Raw genomic sequence first — 15,915 nt, forward strand, 5'->3', positions numbered from 1 at the left:
GATTTGCTGAGCCCAGAATCCCCCAGCCGATCTCTGCATGGAGGCTGTCGCGATGATTTACAGATGCACAGCCTCCAGCTTGAACCTATATCATTGGTCGTGACCGGAATCCCGCACCGAGTTGCTGGAATCGTAAGAGATGGGATTAGCAGACCGTCCTTGAAAAGTGCCTCGCTCGGTCCGGCCGAGGGATCGAAGCAAACGATTCGCTATCACCAGAATCCCCATGTAGGAAACTCAGTGAGGTTGGCATTGAAACCAACCTGCTCCGCCGCAAAAGAATGACATAAGTATTAGCCCTCCGAAGCTCTTCATGGCAAGACAAAGCCCATCCTCTCCTTAAACTGCGGTTTGAGGTTTCATCCCCTAACGCTCTACCTTTTCATATTTGCACACCCAAAAACAACGGTCACAGACCGGCACATACCCTGCGGAAATGCCCTTATCAAACGAGGCCCTCATTGCCATTGTCGCTCTAGTGGTGTCATGCCCTCCTACCTTGCTCTTGGTTTGGCACCAATACAGACGTTGGCAGCAGACAGCCTCGGACGCAGGTCAGCATCTTTTTCCATAATGTCAACACGGTCCCATATCTTGAATACAAACCAACTTTCATGTCTCCACTTCATCTCAACCTAACAATTTTGTGTATAGATTCAGCCTCCAGCATTGCTTCCATTGAGCACCCAGCCGATCAAGCGTCGTCTCCGTCCCAGCAGTCTGATGGCCGTCAATCCTCTACATCAGCAGTCTAGGGTATCGTGTGTTTCTGTTGATCGTGAAGATCTTTTGTCACGATCTCCAAAACCTGGAATATCTCTGTATCTTCATGATGTTTATGGCGAGTTTCCTCTTGGTATACAGAGTGTAGGCGCATCGGAGACAATGGCCCGGTTCTACCCCAAGGTGTCTATAAGGTACTTGTCTGCAACATTGTCATAAACGTATAGAAAGAGGTGAAGGGTCAACATCAACGTGCTGGATCTGAAGACCTTTGTCTGCTATGGTTGACGTGGTACAATGAAATGAGACAATTCTTCTAGTATGGTGATACAGTTCGCAATGAAGGATGAGTAGTACATGTCGCTCTGCTCTTAATGATCGTACAACATGCCCTCATCGGCGCTAGCGTAGCCAGCCAAGCCAAAATGAGGAGCGTCGACTTTTGGGAACAGAGAGTGGGTGAAGTTGGTGATAGCAGGGCCGTGGTGTTGAGTTGGCGGTTTGGCGTGCCAAGACCTTCGGGATCTCGCCAGGGCAAGGATCGACATCCCACTTCACCCGCGCCTTCTGCCATAGCACCAACCAGCCGTATCCGCCCAACTGTCAACCAACAGCCTCGCAATTTCCGCACGCTCTTCGCTTTCAATACACATCACGCCGCCACAAGCTCGATCGCTGCTTCTCACCTTTCAAACCGTTTCACCTCAAAATCAGCAATCGTGGATTGGGCAGTGAGAATGGACGATTTCAACAGCGAGACGGATAGCGACTATACAAGCTACTGGCGCGATTGGGTAGGTGCATTTTATTGCCTTTCTTCTCTCTCCTTGTGGTCGGATGCCTCTTTGAGCTTTGTGCTCGCCGGCCCGTGCCTGCCTGCGCTGCCGCGGATGCTGCCTTAAGACCTGCCGCTTGGAAAGCTTGACCTCTCGCGAACCCCGTCCGGCACGCCCGACTCCAATGATCCTTCCGCTCCCATACGGCCTGTACCTATGCCGGTAAACGAACAGCCTCCGAGGTCCACGGACGCGATGCACGAACGGCCGCCGATGCCTCTTGCGACGCCAAGCAAGAAAGCTTGCGTGAGGGATGACGAAGAAACCGCGCGTATCCATGACTCCTTGGAGACTGATTCGGAGCGGATGAACCGGTTCGAGCGCGCGGGTCAGAACTCGTTGGCTTTGGTGCAGTTGGATCAGAGGAGAACCAAAGATCCCGTATTTTTGGGCGGCCATACGTCTTGCAGCGAGTCCAGCACAGAAGCATCGGATTATGGGATCTCAGCGGACGAAAACCTCATCAGAGACTCATACTGCATGGGAATTGGCGACTGGAATATCGAGGGGGCTCGTGACAGCACGGTGCAGAATTCTGAGACACCTGCTAACATTGGGCACCAACAGTTTATATCCTCACGCGGCAACGAGTACTTTTGCGAAATCGACGAGGAATATCTCACCGATCGTTTCAATCTGACGGGCCTGAACACCGAAGTCCAATATTACCAATATGCGCTCGATCTCGTTACGGACGTTTTCGACCTTGACTGCGACGATGACATGCGGGAAGCGATCGAGAAGTCGGCAAGACATCTGTACGGCCTAGTGCACGCCCGTTATATTGTCACCACGAGGGGTTTGGCCAAGATGGTACGGCCACCATCAAAACGAAAGAGGATCACAACTGACAGTCTACCAGCTCGAAAAGTTTAAGAAGGCGGACTTTGGCAAATGCCCGCGTGTGATGTGCGATGCGCAGCCGCTGTTGCCCATGGGCCAATCTGACATCCCCAACACATCCCCTGTCAAGCTGTACTGCGCGCGATGCGAAGACCTCTACAACCCTAAGTCGTCGCGGCACGCATCTATCGACGGCGCCTACTTCGGCACCTCCTTCCACAACATCCTGTTCCAGGTGTACCCTGCGATGCTGCCCACGAAGGTGCAGCGCCGCTACGAACCGCGCGTGTTTGGCTTCCGCGTGCACTCTGCTGCGGCTTTGATGCGCTGGCAAAATGAACGCAGGGAAGAGATGAAGGACCGGCTCCGCAGGGCAAGGATTGAAGTGGGCTTTGAAGACGAAGACGACGACGGCGAGCTGGAAGACATAGACGACGACATCGAGGGCGTGGACTACGAAGGCACGCTCGCAGCGAACCAGCCGCTGTGATTGCATCAGCCCTTGCTGCGATCGGCATGACAGGTGCGGGCATCAAGCGCGGTATGATTGCCAGAAGTAGCGAGCCAGCGGCGCGAAGCGGGGGGCTGCACTCGACCATACAGGATGCTCTCTCGCTCACGCGGCCGAAGTTCTGAATCACGCGTTTCACCTTGGCTTTCATTCAGAGGGCGTTGGGCGGCGGACGGGTAGGGAGGCATACATCTCCAGAGCTCCATGGAGCGCGGAGCTCTCGCGGGCATTTTGACGGCGTCGGGGAAGGGCGGAAGCGCAGCACAACGAACCAACGAAGACGACAGCGACGACCGTCTGGAAGCGGCTCTATTAGTTTCTTTTTTCTGTTTTTTTATTTCTTCCGAGCTGTTTGTTTTTCGGGTTTGTTCCGCGCGTGTACATGATACCTAAAGAACTTTCTTTGTCCTGACTGAGTTTAATTCGACGGTCATGACTGTGGTGTGTGGGTTTGGTGCATGAAGTGTCTCATAGATTAAGCAAACTGGTGTGTTTTGTTGAAGTGGTGATGATGGCGGATTTGAAAGGTGAAATGCACCATTAGAGACAGCGTGCGGCGTGAAAGGAAAGAAAAACAGCTCTCTCTTATCAATGACCGACAGCCTAACCCAACACCGTGACACTGACAGCTGCCAGTCTCGTGCGTGTGTACCTGAGTACCTAGATAAATATATCCGATAGCAACGACGTGCCCCACGCGGCGGCCAGACACGACCACCCCGCCAAAAAGCCAAGCGCGGGACGTCAGAACATCGAAGGGAACGTGGGGCTTTGCCGCCCGGCCACCGATCTTCGCATCCACACCTAGCCCGACGACCCCTCCTCTCTCCCACTTTCCACCTTTCTCGCAGCCCCGCCTACCTACAACCAGGACCCGCGAGACCGCGACACCGCAGCCATGTTCAAGAAGGAGTGAGTTTGCCTTCCTTTTGCTTCTGCTTCAGCTTGTGCTTCGCTTCGCGCGCTTCGTGCTTCGCTTCGCTCAGCTTTCGCCGGAGCCGGCGGGGCCACAAGAGCAGAGCAGAGCAGAGCAGAGCTGCTGCGCAGCGCGCTCAATTGCGCGACGAAGCCGGGGCTGGTGGAGCGCAGAGTGCAGAGCAGAGCAATTGCTGACAGTAGGGCAGTATCCATGCCGGCGCGAAGACAAAGGTCAAGTCGTCGGTGCAGCGCGGCATCCGCGCCAAGGTCGTCGAGACGTACCCGCTGCTGGAGCCGTACATCGACACGATAATACCGAAGAAGGACCAGATGGACCTGGTGAAGCTGTAAGGCTGTCCTCTTTGCGTTGTCTTTTCCTTTCCTTTTGCTCTTCCCCGCTTCCGCTTCCGCGGTCTCAGTAGGCTGGCGGTCGCACCACCACCACCCCACCATACGCACAACCAAAGCAGCAGACAGACAGACAAGCTAACGTCGCCCCCCCCACACGCACGCAGCCCCGACCGCGTCTCCCTCTACACCCTCGCCGGGACGCCCCTCTTCTTCCAACACATGGACGACCCATTGCTGCCGCACCTGACCCTCGTGCACAAATACAGCGCCTGCTTCCCGCGCATCCGGATCGACCGCGGCGCGATCCGGTTCGTGCTGTCCGGGGCCTCGCTGATGGCACCGGGGCTCACGTCCCCGGGGGGTCGGCTGCCCGCCAGCGGAAACGCCGCCGACGACGAGGCGTATGGCGCGCAGGACCTGCCTGCGGGGTCGGTTGTCGTGGTTGAGGCTGAGGGCAAGGAACATGCTTGCTTGGTGGGTGTGCTGAAGATGGGGACGAAGGATATGAAGGAGAAGAAGAAGGGCGTGGCCATGGAGGCGGGGCATTATTTGGGCGATGGGCTGTGGAATATGCATTTGGAGTGAGTAGGTGGGGGAGTGGCAGAGGCGGACTGGATGCGCGGTGCTGTTGTTGTTGTGGCTGGGCTGAAGGGGACGCACGTCAGTCACACAGAGGCCAGACAGACATGCGCGCAGACACGGAGTGGGATACCTAGGCGGAGAGGCGGCCACGCACCACAGACACAGACGGATGAATGAATGCACGCATCTATAGCTCGGAGGGTAGTTACATCTCACTCATCCATCCGAGAAAACTGCTGCTGCTGCAGCAACAACAGGAGAAGAAAACCTCACGAGATCAACGAAGAGCAAAGCAAGCAAGGAAGCAAAAAGCAAAGAGTTTAAGAAAAGAAAAGAAAAAATAAAATTTCCCCCCGGTCTCATGTATTCTGTGACTTCGTTCGTCCTTGATTTTTTCGTGACCTGCTTGTGTGTTGCAGAATGCAAATGCAGATGCAAACGCAAACACCCTCCCTTCCTCCCTTTCTGCCTGCCTGACTTGCACGGTGAGTGGTTCAGGTAGGTATCTCTTCTCAGAACTTTCTAGGTAAGAAGGCTAGGATGCAGCCTGGACAACCGGTAGAAGTGACGGATAGAGAAGGGACTGTGGGACTCTCATGGGCAAGTGAGCGCGTATATGCGCGCGCGCATCTCCCATCACCTGCAGCCAGTCCATTACTGTCCCCTGCCGGCACCAGCACCACCTGCGCCACCACCACCCATCAGATTCCTGGCCCTGTAAATATACCGTTAGCAATGCTCGCTCATACATAAAAACAGATAGAAAAGAGACTCACATCTCGGCAATACTAGGATCCTGCATCAAGCTGCTGAGGTCGGGCATCCCGCCGCCGGAGCCGCCCTGGCCCTGGCCCTGACCCTGACCTCCGGCACCGGCACCGCCGCCAAAGCGCTCGGCCATCTCGCGCATGCGCGGGTTGCCCAGGATGTTGTTCATCATGTCGGGGTTGCTCATGAGGTTCTGCGCCATCTGGCGCATCATGGGGTTCTGCATGATGGACGAAAGGTCGGGCATGCCACCGCCCTGGCCGCTCTGGCCGCCAGCTCCTCCCCCACCGCCACCGAACATCGACGCCAGCGACGACAGGTCGGGCATGCCGCCTGCACCAGCGCCGCCGGCGGGACGCGGCGAGGTCGCGCGCGGCGAGTCGACCGAGCCGCCCTCCTCCTCCACCCGCCGCCGCGCCGTCTCGTAACCCCTCTTCATGGCGTCGGAGCCGCCGTTGCCCTCGGCGTCGATGCCCTTCTTGTAGGCCTCCATGCTGCCCTTGGCGTCGCCGAGCGCGAAGCGCGCCAGTCCCAGCCGCGACCACGCCTTGGTGTACTTGGGGTCGGCGGCGGTGGCCATCTCGGCGTCGGAGCGGGCCTCCTCGTGGCGCAGGGCGCCCGAGTAAGCGGCGGCGCGGTTGGAGAGGTAGATGGGGTTGAGGGGGACGAGGTCAAGCGCCTGCGAGTACAGGGCAATGGCGGCGTTGTAGTCCTTCTTCTGCATGGCGGCGTTGCCCTGGCCCTTGAGCTTCTCGGCCTCGGCCTTCTTGTCCCCTCCGACTCCTCCGCCGCTGCTGAGCGTCGGCGAGCTGGGCCGCGCCTCCCGCGCCGAGCTGCCCCCCTCAGTCGACGGCGTGCTCTTGCCCTTTAGCTTCTCGTACACGCTGTAGATGGCCAGCAGGTTCTGCCCGCCCAGCGCGTCGCTCATGGCCGCCGTGTCGGTCGGGTCCACCTTGAAGCTCTCGGCGACGCAGTTCGTCGCAATCTCAATCGACTCGGCATCTTCCGACGACAGCGTGCCGTCGCTCACCGACGTGTTCAGGAAGTCGATTATCGCCAGCGCGAGGCGCTTTCGTGAGTCCGTGGCCTGCGGGGTCGAGCGTCGGTTACTTGCGTTTTCTTGGTGGGGCTTGAGGGGGAGGCTGCTTCACTTACCATGATGGCAGATGTAGGATTGCGCAAATTTGAAGAGGTCCTTGTTTCTTTGGGGTGAGGTGATGCGATTCGAGCCGTGAGAGTGTTACTGTTGGATTTAGGGGAGGACGAGGTGGCCTTTGTGAGGGTTGGCTTGTTGTCTGGGCCGGAGCCGTGGAAGCTTGTCGATAGCCGTAGATCTATCGCCGATGGATCTGCCGCGCGGCACGCCACCCTTACCCGGAACCCCAAACTTAACTATGGATCTTTATGCCAGTGGAGAAGTGAAGTCGTGCTCGCAGTGGTATCTATCTCTAACACTACCCGCAATCCGCCCATTCTAGACTAACCGGCCCCTCCCTTTTTAATCCCGTCATCTCTCGGCTGCCCCCTCTCGTCGTGATGTATTGCCCTGATCGCGCGCTTCATGTTTTCCAGCCTCGCCTTCTCCACCACCACCATCCTCCTCGCCAGCTCGCGGCACGTCTTCCGCCCCTGTTTCACCCTGCTATCCTGCCACGCCGCCAGCTCGGCCGCAACCGTTTGCTGCGTGTACCGCAGCTCACGCCCCAAGTTCTCCAGCTCGCCTTGACTTTTCTCCACCTTACTTGCCGCATCGCGTTGCATGCTCTTCCTTGTCTCGTCGAGCAAACCCAGCGGCCAACGGTCACTGCGCCGGACAGACAACTTGTGACGGTCGATGACTTTCTGCGTCTGCGACATGCTACCGATGAGCGCGCCGGGTCTCGTGAGCGATTGCAGTATCGCGGCAATAGTCGTGTGGATGGCGTGCGTGCTGTAGTAGAAGCCTGCCAACGGCGAAGACTCCATCTGTGTCTGCGTCTGCGTGTAGCGATCAAAGGCAGACTTGTGGGAGTCCGGGAGGAACCCGAGCATCTGGATCGACGCAGAAGCCATGAATCCGGCATCGACGAGGTCAGACTGCGCAGTACGAAGTTTGTTGGCGCGCCTGAGGACCGACTTGGTGGAATGATGCATGCTGCGGACAGAATCGCGCGCATGTTGGACGAAGAGCTCGACTTCGCGGACTTCGAGGATTGGCGTGTAGTCTTCGTTGACTCGGTCAACACGCGTTTCTGCTTTCCGTTTGCTGCGTTCGGCAAGCATGTTGGTGTCGATTTCGGGTACAAGGAAGAACTCCCAGACCATTTCGTGCGTGGAAAACGTCGGATGGTTGAGTAGAGTCTTAAGGAAACTATCCAGCTTGAGCTGAATGTCGCGCAGTATGGCCCGGGAAGGCTTGGACGGTATGAGGAAAGGCGAAGGGAAGCCCGAGACCGACGGGATCCAGGACGCGGGGTTCTCCATGGCCAGCCACCTGGCGAGGTTTTCGAAATCAGCCAGAGACCGACGGCATGTCGTCACGGTTATTGCCGCATTGCCATTGGGGGCTCCTGATTTAAGAACCACCCTGATGGTTCCGTCTTCGACAAAATACGACCGCACCACGGTGGTAGTACGCCCGTCAGGCCCAGGAGGGTTCGACAAGAGTACTAGATCGTCAATTCGATTGCGCACTTCGTCGTCCTTGGCCAGCTCCACTGCCGTCAGGCCACGTGTGTCTTTCAGGTAGATGTCAACTCTCGGGTCGCCGAAGAGAACCCTTACAAGATCAGTCCTGCCATATTTACTTGCTACCATCAAGGGTGTGAACTGTTTGTCATTCACAACGTTGACATCAGCATCGCACTGGTAGAGCAACTTCAGCGCCAGCTGCGGATCATTGACTATGTGCAGCAGGCTGTTTCCCTTGCCGTCGATGTGATCATCCAAATGCAGTGGTTGGTCATCACCCTGTGCTCTGGCAGCAGCGGATATCGCAGCTTCTACCATCGAACGATATTCCTGGTGGTCGTAGGACCTGCAGAGTGCAAAAAGTGGTGTTTGGCCGTTCTTGTCTTTTAGTTTCCAATCCACCAGATGCCCAAGCCTGGGTATAAGCAGAGGTTGATCGAAAAGGTAATGTGCTGCACTTCTTCCCTGCGAATCTTGTCGTGCCAAGTATCCAGCTATGACTTGATTATTTGAAGCTCGTTCCGCGACGAAGTCCAGGAGCGTATGTATCACGCCCGTATGGGCCTGTTGTATCGCGGCGCTGAGCAGCGTCGTCCCGTCATAGGTACAGTCATCGAGCACAGTTTCCAGAGGGAAGAAGTCTTGTAAGCTGAGCATGTACCTCAGGGCCTTGTCCTGCCTGCTTTCAACGGCCATCATGAGTATTGACTGGCCAGCCGGATCCTGTGTCCGAATGAGTCTCTCGATGGAGGTATCTCCTTCGAAGCCACTAACATGTGACTCGATCGTTTCTGCGTGTGACCTGAAGGATAGTTGCGACGAACTAGAGTTGCTCCGGGATTGCATGGAAACACGCTTTTTGATCTTAGGACGTTGCGGGGGCGGGGTCTTTGCTCGCTGGAATGGGAAAACATGTGCCAGGGGACCTGGTTCTGGTTCAGGGGAGGCATCCGCATCTCCAACAGCTCCGCGCCCTCGCCCAACCCAGTCGTCAATGTTTCCATCAACCGACTTTCTATGCAGCTCAGCCCAACTGATGTGTGGTCCGGTAGAGGTCGGCTCTGGCTCGTCGGTAATGGCAGAGGCATCAACTGAGAACTTCCGACCAGGCTGGAGGATTTTCCGCATTCCAATAAGATCGCCATTCCTTGTAGCTTGCCATAGTTGCTTGTTCTTTTTGCTTGCTTTCCGCAGACATCCAGAGTCTCTGACCAGATACGTCAAAACAGCCTCCAAGGTACTCAATGCGTACCCCATCTCCCCGCTTTCCACGTCATCTATGAAGATGAAATGCCGCATGTACGAAAGCCGAGACTGCAGGTGACGGACGTTGGAGCGAATTACAACAATAAGCAGAAGCGAGACAAGGGTATCGGCGTTGATCGTCAACATTGCCACATGCTTCTCCGAGTCTTCAAGCGAGCCCTCCTGCTCAGGGCTGGCTGCAGACTCGGGCATCGTAATGACTTTGTGTGTGGAGAGCAAAATGTCCAGCATTTCCTGTGGACTTCCGGCGCCGCTCATCTTCTTGAATACATCCACGCCTCGTGACAGGCGGGCCGCGAGCTCCCGTTTGCCATCTTGGCCATTTTCAATGGGTATGCCGACCTGAGAAATGTCTATATCCAACATTTGCCGGATGCGCGCCTCTAGTTCTAGATCATCGAGACGTCTGACAGCGAGAATCCTTAGCAACAGGACCGACTCATGCAGCTGTTCGCAGATATACCGCTCGATCATACGCTCAACAATGGGACCCGTCAGATCAGTTGTTGCGCCAAGATGCGAGAGTTGTTGCTTGTCCACCATTTGAAAAAGGTCGATAGCCGCTGTTACGGCAGTCTCCAAGGACCGCCTCATCATGTCCTCCTCGTCGTAAATTTCCAGCGTCGACGGTATTTTGGTACTACCGTTGGATAATCCCGAGATGCTGCTGTGCAACGAAACCGGCATGCTCACGCCAGATGATATGGAACTGCGCCGACTAGACACACTAGCCGGCTTCGACGGAGGCGCAGGCAGCGGCTTCTCAAACTCCTTCCCAAACTCTTTAAACAACCGCTCCAGGCCCGGCTGCATTTGTCTTGCAATCATTGGGAATAGTGTTAAGAGCTCTGAAAAGTTCTTGACCTCTTTTTTGCGCGGCATGGAAGAGGTCCCGGCATCCCCATCTTTGGCAGGGTCTGGCTTCGGGGGAGGGGCAATGAGGGCGGGAATGATGGGTATCGCTTCGAATTGTCCAATCAAAGGTCGTGAAATAAAGTATACGAGCCATGGCTGCGCGTCGAAAGTATCGGGGTAGTAGATTAAGTCATTCAGTAGGGATGCCTGGTTCAACGATTTGAAGCCTGACAAGGTCAGCGCAAGTTCTTCCAGAGCCATGTACATAGATACCTTTGTTGCTGTAAACGAACGTGTCTTTAATTATTACCGTACGCCCATTCGCCGTGGTGTACTGTTTTGCCTTGCCCCTACTGTCCCTAAATGTTGCGTCCTTGCCCTGACCGCCGGGCGGAATACCGCCAGGTATGCGGAGGACATGGCTGGCTAGAAACTCCTCGGAGCCAGATAAATCGGTGTATGGGGCGTTACTCTCGCGGTCTTTGGAGTTTAATAGTACGTCTGTCGTGGGGACAAGTAGGACCTGGAGGCAAAAAGAGCTTTGGTTAGCTGCAACCAGAAAACGACAAGGTAGCGCGAACGTACGTGGTGTTGCGCGGGGGAGCACTGCGCCGGAAGAGTGCTTCGAAAGAAGGCCCGCAGAAAAGGGTTTAGAGGGTGCATCCAATCGACATCGAATGCTGGCGTATAAGTGGTTCAAGGAGCAAGGCGCAACGGTCCCTGCGGCAGAAACCGGTCGAACCGGTTCGTTTGGTGGCCGTTTATCAGCGCGAATCGTTATAGAGAGCTGACGCAAAGACCGCCGAGGGTTCGGTCGTGGGGGACCTGGTTGAGCGTTGAGGGATACGGGTGACAGTGTCAGGGCCGAAGCTCATGTAACGGGGCGCGCAGGACGGATCCGGGAAATGGGGCAGGCACGAAGCGGGCGGGACTGGACTGCACGGCGATGCTCTGGCGGGATCAGGAGCAAAGAGTATGTAGCGATACGATCAACTCGGGGCGCGTCGTAGCTCGTGGCTTGTGACGAAGGTCTTGGGAGCTCGGTCTCGCCAGCGGACCCTAACGCTGCCAAGAGTCCGCTCGCTTGTTGCCCGCTAGCCCGCTAGCTGCCGATCTCCTCCATCGTCAGCTTCGTCCGCGTCGTCCTCCTTGCTCTTACTCTCCTGCTTACTGTTATACATTGTGCCTCCTTTCTTGCAGATCTGACGCGTCGATGCAACGGCGAGCATAACCGGCATTCCATCCATCACATATGCACGGCTTGCAGGTCAAGTCGTATCAGGTCCACTCGCCGGCAAAAAGAGCAGGCGCTGAGGGGTCCCGACATGCAGCCCGCTTTTGGCATCTATCGATTTTCCACCCAGAATGCTCACACGGCCAATCCCATGCAAGCTAATGTGGGATCGCGATGGTTGCTTGCTGATTGGTAGTAACTACCTTAGGCAATTGATCGTTTCGGCCCACACCTCGCCGAGTAACCCTGGTTACCTGCTTCTTCACCTTGCATTGCAGTAGGGCTTATGAGGAGCACTGCGATCGCGTGCCACTGGGTTGCTTCAACTATATAAGTCATGCATCGAGCCAGCTCATTTTTGCCAGTCACTGCATACGCAGACCTTATCTCTTTATATAGTTTGAATTCTTTCTGTCAGTTGAAGCTTCTCGGAATACTCTCCGATCAGTCATGGCGGTCTTAACTTCTGTCGACTTGCCTTTCCCGCCTGCTCTCGTTTTTCTCGGCGTGGCAGTCGTTGCTCTGGCTTGTCGAATTGTCTATAATATCTATTTTCATCCCCTGTCCAAGTTTCCTGGCCCGTGGTACGCAACCTCAACCTCATTGACGTCGGCTCTGATTTCGGTGGCGAAGGTCGAGCCCCAGTGGTTGCTGTCTTTGGTTAACAAATATGGGACGCACACACCGATCCGCGTGGCACCACAGATGTTGTTAATGCCAATGCATGGGGCTTTGGAGGACATTTACTGGGATAAGCATCTCAACCGAAAAGCCAATTTCTACGGATCGGGCGCATTGGGCCCTCCGCAACTCTTCTCCACTTTGGACGGTGAAGAGCACCGAAGACTAAGGGCTGCATTTGGTGGGCAGCAGGTATGATTAAATTTAGGAAATCCCAGACCGTCAGCTAATCCCTCCGGACTGCAGTGGACGATTGGATCTTTGAAAAATCATTCCGAGCCCCTCATCGATGATCTGGTTAAGCTGTTCACAAAGCAAATGACAGAGTTGGCAACGACTAAGAAGGAAGTGCAACTGGGCGAGTGGCTTGCGTATGCCTCCCTGTCTTAGCCGTTGACCAAAAAGACATATAATGACTGACATTTGGTTCCACCAGCTGGTTTGCCGCGGACGTCATGTCCCGCTTAGCTTTCGGGGAAGCCTTTGGATTCGTCGAGAGCAGCGGTGATCATCTCAAGTTGCTCGATAGCTGGCGCCAGGGCTTAAGATTCTTCGGCCTTGCTTCTCGCTGGACATTTCTGAACCAGTTCGTCTTGAAGCTGCCGTTTGTTAGTAGCCTGTTGCTGCCAAAGTCTGATGACAAGGGGGGCATGGGCTGGTTGATGCATCAAGCCACTGTCAAGGTGAATCAGCGCGAACTTGAGGTTGAACGCGGTACCTTTGAAGGCGAGCAAGATCTTCTACAACAGTGAGTTTATACTCAAGAGGTTTACGATCATCTTTTGACATTGACTGATATTTTGGCACAGTTGCCTAGAAGCCCGTATGAAGGGCGGCGAACCAGTTCCCAAAAACCAGAAAATCGCACATGTCACGCTTCTCATTCAAGCTGGCGTCGACACCACAGGCACCGGTCTCGGCAACACGATGCGGTACCTCCTGACCAACCCCACGGCGCTACGCCGCGCACAGCAGGAAATCGCCGCCGCCGACGCGGCCGGCAAGCTTTCCACGCCGATCAAGTACGAAGAAACTCTCGAGCACCTGCCATACTTCGGTGCTTGCATCAAGGAAGCACTACGCCTGTCGCCGCCAGTGACAAACTTGTTCGCACGCGTCGTACCGCCAGAGGGCAAGGTTGTGCAGGGACACTACATCCCTCCAGGCACCGATGTCACGAGCTACGCGATGGTTGTACAGCGCGACCCGGAAATGTATGAGAGACCACTAATGTACGACCCGGAGCGGTGGTTGGTAAGCAAAGAGAAAACGCGGCGGATGGAAGCGGCGAGCTTTGTATTTGGTACCGGGCCACGGATCTGTTTGGGAAAGGAGATCGCACTGATGGAAATGCATAAGGTGTTGCCGGAGGTGAGTATCCAGTGTTTGTTTACCTCTGAATGCGCGTGTTGTTGAGTGTGGAAGCGCTAACGCTGCTCTGAACGCAGATTATCCGTCGCTTCGATTTCGAGCTACTGGATGAGGGCAAGTTCACAGTGACAGGTGGCACCGGCTGGAACGAGGGTTTCAACGCGCGGCTGAGTCTTAAAAGCTTAGGGGACATGGACAAGGGCGCCGGGTAGAGGAAATCTAGCTGGCTAGCTGGCTAGCTGGTTGAATAAGTCAAGCAGAGACCGCAGAGCAGGTCTCGAGAATGAAATAACGGTCGCCTATCCAGTTAGTTCTGTGCGATCAAATTCCCAACTATTTTCTCTGTCTTTTCCCTCACTTCGACGGGTACCACCACCCTACTGAACCATAAGCAACTTACACTACCAAAAAACACAACTATCACCCACCCACCGTAAAATAAAACCAACAGCGTGTCTGCAGCTTTAAACTCAAAGCCCATCAACGCACCTCCAAGCTCCTTCCTTCATTATTGGTTCCCACCTCTCAGCTATGAAACTCGCTGCACCTCACGTCGAGCAACTAGAATGCTGACGCACGTAGTACGCTTCCAAGTAAGTGAGCCCGCTGATGCATGAAATGCGGCCCCCCGCGCGCGGGGGTGGGTGCAGGGGCTGGGGCGTTGCTTGTTCGTGCTGTACGGAGTATGCATGCATGTAAACGGTAGCCTGCCGGGCCGTCGCCGCAGTACCGCCTACATGGCGCGCGGGGTAGGCATGCTGCGTGCTTGTTTGTTGTTTGTTGGTCTTGTTGTAGGGTATGCTTGCTTGGTGGTTGGGTGGTGGTTGGGTGGCTGGGGATGTGTGGGCGTGCATATCGTGTGTATGCGACGAGAATGGGGCTGCGTGTAGTGCTTGCTTGCTGTTTTCTAGTGGCATTTTTGTTTGTCTGAGGGGGCTAGGTACATCTCTGGATGCGGAGTGGTTGTGCTGTGTGCTCTGTTGCGGGTAGCGGGTAGCGGGTGGCGGGTGGGACGGAGTAGGTGAGTGAGTGATATAAACACTGTTTTATTATATAGGATTTAGATACACTTATTAACATCTTCATTCGACTTCGGCCTTTTCGTCTAGCAACGCTTTAAGACTTCGGGCGCTGAACCGCTTATCTCATAGCATATGTGACTACAAAAAATAAACGACCAGCACGAGCAAACACTCACATATATCCCCTCATTTTCCAAAAAGCTGAACATGTTTCCAACATGTTCTCGTCTCCCTAGACGTCCAATGTTAGACTCCTCACGCTAACTAAATCTAGAAACTCTTGCTCAGCGAGCTCGAACGTCTGAAGCACTGAATTTGTTTCCAATATGTTTTTGTATGCGATACGTTCCCAGCTACGTATATAGACGTCCGAACTTAATACCTTACTCAGCGCTAGCTGGATACGGAAACTGCGGTCTGGTTTAGAAACTTCGGAAGTCTAGAGAGCTGAACAAGTTGGCAATGTGTTTCTGTATATAATGCGTATCTTGCTACGTATACCTACGTCTAACCTTGCTATCCTATTTGGCACTAGCCGAATATAGAAATTGGAGTTCAGTTTGGTAGCATTGGACGTCTAAAGCACTAAACTTGTTAGCAACATATTTAGTATCTTCGACGTTTAAACTTATGCATAGAAAGGACTTCTATGTTCGGCTAGCGTAGCGTAGGGTAGAGTTGAAGGTCGAACGTCAAGAAAGCTAAACATGTTGGCAACGTGTATTGCTCTACGGCTGTGTTTCGAACGTAAACACGAGGCATATAAATTGGCAATATATAGCTTCCTAGACGTTCGATCTTCTATAACTAAGTATAGTTTTCTTCTTAGCTAGCGCGGCGTAAAACAAAGTCGGACGTCCAAAGAGCTGAACATGTTGCCAACGTGTGTTACTCTTAGACTTTACTTTAAGCATCGACACGCTTCACCTCAAACACCAACACAGGCACACACATTGGCAACACATTCAGCCTTTCAGACGTCCGACCTTATCCCCAAAAGCCCCTTCTACATCTAGCTAGTGCGGAGTGAAACAATGGTCGGACGTCTAAAGCGCTGAATATGTTACCAATGTATATTCTCAAACATCATATATACGTCCTCAACCGACCCCCCACCCCAGCCGTCCAAAGTTCGAATCCTCAAATCTCGCACTAGCCCAAAAAGGCATCTCTACGTGATATGCACAGAAGAAGGTCGAACGTCTAGAGCGCCCGAACATGTTGGCAACGTGTTTTGCGTCTCTAGACGTCCGACCTTGTCCACCAAAGGAGACACTTCCCTAT

At 54.6% G+C, this 15,915-nt stretch overlaps 5 protein-coding genes across 5 annotated transcripts; 3 read left to right on the forward strand and 2 right to left on the reverse strand.

Moving 5' to 3' along the window:
- Positions 1–1,460: 1,460 nt before the first annotated feature.
- K452DRAFT_221432 (uncharacterized protein) lies at positions 1,461–2,892 on the forward strand (the record flags this gene model as incomplete). Its single annotated transcript, XM_033536516.1, has 3 exons — positions 1,461–1,517; positions 2,127–2,372; positions 2,422–2,892. 3 exons carry the CDS (start codon positions 1,461–1,463, stop codon positions 2,890–2,892), a joined length of 774 nt encoding a protein of 257 aa, XP_033401051.1.
- A 455-nt stretch (positions 2,893–3,347) lies between these two features.
- Positions 3,348–5,031, forward strand: K452DRAFT_118638 (uncharacterized protein). Its single transcript, XM_033535147.1, has 3 exons — positions 3,348–3,825; positions 4,038–4,178; positions 4,347–5,031. Exons 1-3 carry the CDS (start codon positions 3,812–3,814, stop codon positions 4,765–4,767), a joined length of 576 nt encoding a protein of 191 aa, XP_033401052.1. The 5' UTR covers positions 3,348–3,811; the 3' UTR covers positions 4,768–5,031.
- A 1,875-nt stretch (positions 5,032–6,906) lies between these two features.
- K452DRAFT_243276 (uncharacterized protein) lies at positions 6,907–11,333 on the reverse strand. The gene is made up of 3 exons (XM_033537903.1): positions 10,909–11,333; positions 10,597–10,846; positions 6,907–10,550 (listed from the first exon to the last, which is right to left on the reverse strand). The coding sequence occupies exons 1-3, from the start codon at positions 10,984–10,986 to the stop codon at positions 7,012–7,014; spliced, it is 3,867 nt and encodes a 1,288-aa protein (XP_033401053.1). The 5' UTR covers positions 10,987–11,333; the 3' UTR covers positions 6,907–7,011.
- Positions 11,334–11,896: 563 nt separating this feature from the next.
- On the forward strand, positions 11,897–13,953 carry K452DRAFT_283700 (uncharacterized protein). The gene is made up of 5 exons (XM_033539820.1): positions 11,897–12,430; positions 12,485–12,609; positions 12,675–12,986; positions 13,048–13,609; positions 13,687–13,953. Exons 1-5 carry the CDS (start codon positions 12,008–12,010, stop codon positions 13,819–13,821), a joined length of 1,557 nt encoding a protein of 518 aa, XP_033401054.1. The 5' UTR covers positions 11,897–12,007; the 3' UTR covers positions 13,822–13,953.
- Positions 13,954–14,157: 204 nt separating this feature from the next.
- Positions 14,158–14,613, reverse strand: K452DRAFT_355826 (uncharacterized protein; the record flags this gene model as incomplete). Its single annotated transcript, XM_033545997.1, has 1 exon — positions 14,158–14,613. Exon 1 carries the CDS (start codon positions 14,524–14,526, stop codon positions 14,158–14,160), a length of 369 nt encoding a protein of 122 aa, XP_033401055.1. The 5' UTR covers positions 14,527–14,613.
- Between the last annotated feature and the right edge of the window lie 1,302 nt (positions 14,614–15,915).

Source organism: Aplosporella prunicola, assembly GCF_010093885.1.
Source record: "Aplosporella prunicola CBS 121167 unplaced genomic scaffold K452scaffold_4, whole genome shotgun sequence".
In the NCBI taxonomy this organism is placed as follows: domain Eukaryota; kingdom Fungi; phylum Ascomycota; class Dothideomycetes; order Botryosphaeriales; family Aplosporellaceae; genus Aplosporella; species Aplosporella prunicola.

What these genes read in the sequence shown, in the direction of transcription:
- K452DRAFT_118638 (XM_033535147.1), top strand. An exon ending in CAGATGGACCTGGTGAAGCT is followed by an intron (nt 4,179 to 4,346) that starts GTAAGGCTGTCC and finishes ACACGCACGCAG; the next exon opens with CCCCGACCGCGTCTCCCTCT.
- K452DRAFT_243276 (XM_033537903.1), bottom strand. Translation starts at nt 10,986, where the DNA reads ATGCACCCTCTAAACCCTTTTCTGCGGGCCTTCTTTCGAAGCACTCTT. An exon ending in GCTCCCCCGCGCAACACCAC is followed by an intron (nt 10,847 to 10,908) that starts GTACGTTCGCGC and finishes TTTTGCCTCCAG; the next exon opens with GTCCTACTTGTCCCCACGAC. An exon ending in GTTCGTTTACAGCAACAAAG is followed by an intron (nt 10,551 to 10,596) that starts GTATCTATGTAC and finishes TGACCTTGTCAG; the next exon opens with GCTTCAAATCGTTGAACCAG.
- K452DRAFT_283700 (XM_033539820.1), top strand. Translation starts at nt 12,008, where the DNA reads ATGGCGGTCTTAACTTCTGTCGACTTGCCTTTCCCGCCTGCTCTCGTT. An exon ending in CTGCATTTGGTGGGCAGCAG is followed by an intron (nt 12,431 to 12,484) that starts GTATGATTAAAT and finishes TCCGGACTGCAG; the next exon opens with TGGACGATTGGATCTTTGAA. An exon ending in GAGCAAGATCTTCTACAACA is followed by an intron (nt 12,987 to 13,047) that starts GTGAGTTTATAC and finishes ATTTTGGCACAG; the next exon opens with TTGCCTAGAAGCCCGTATGA.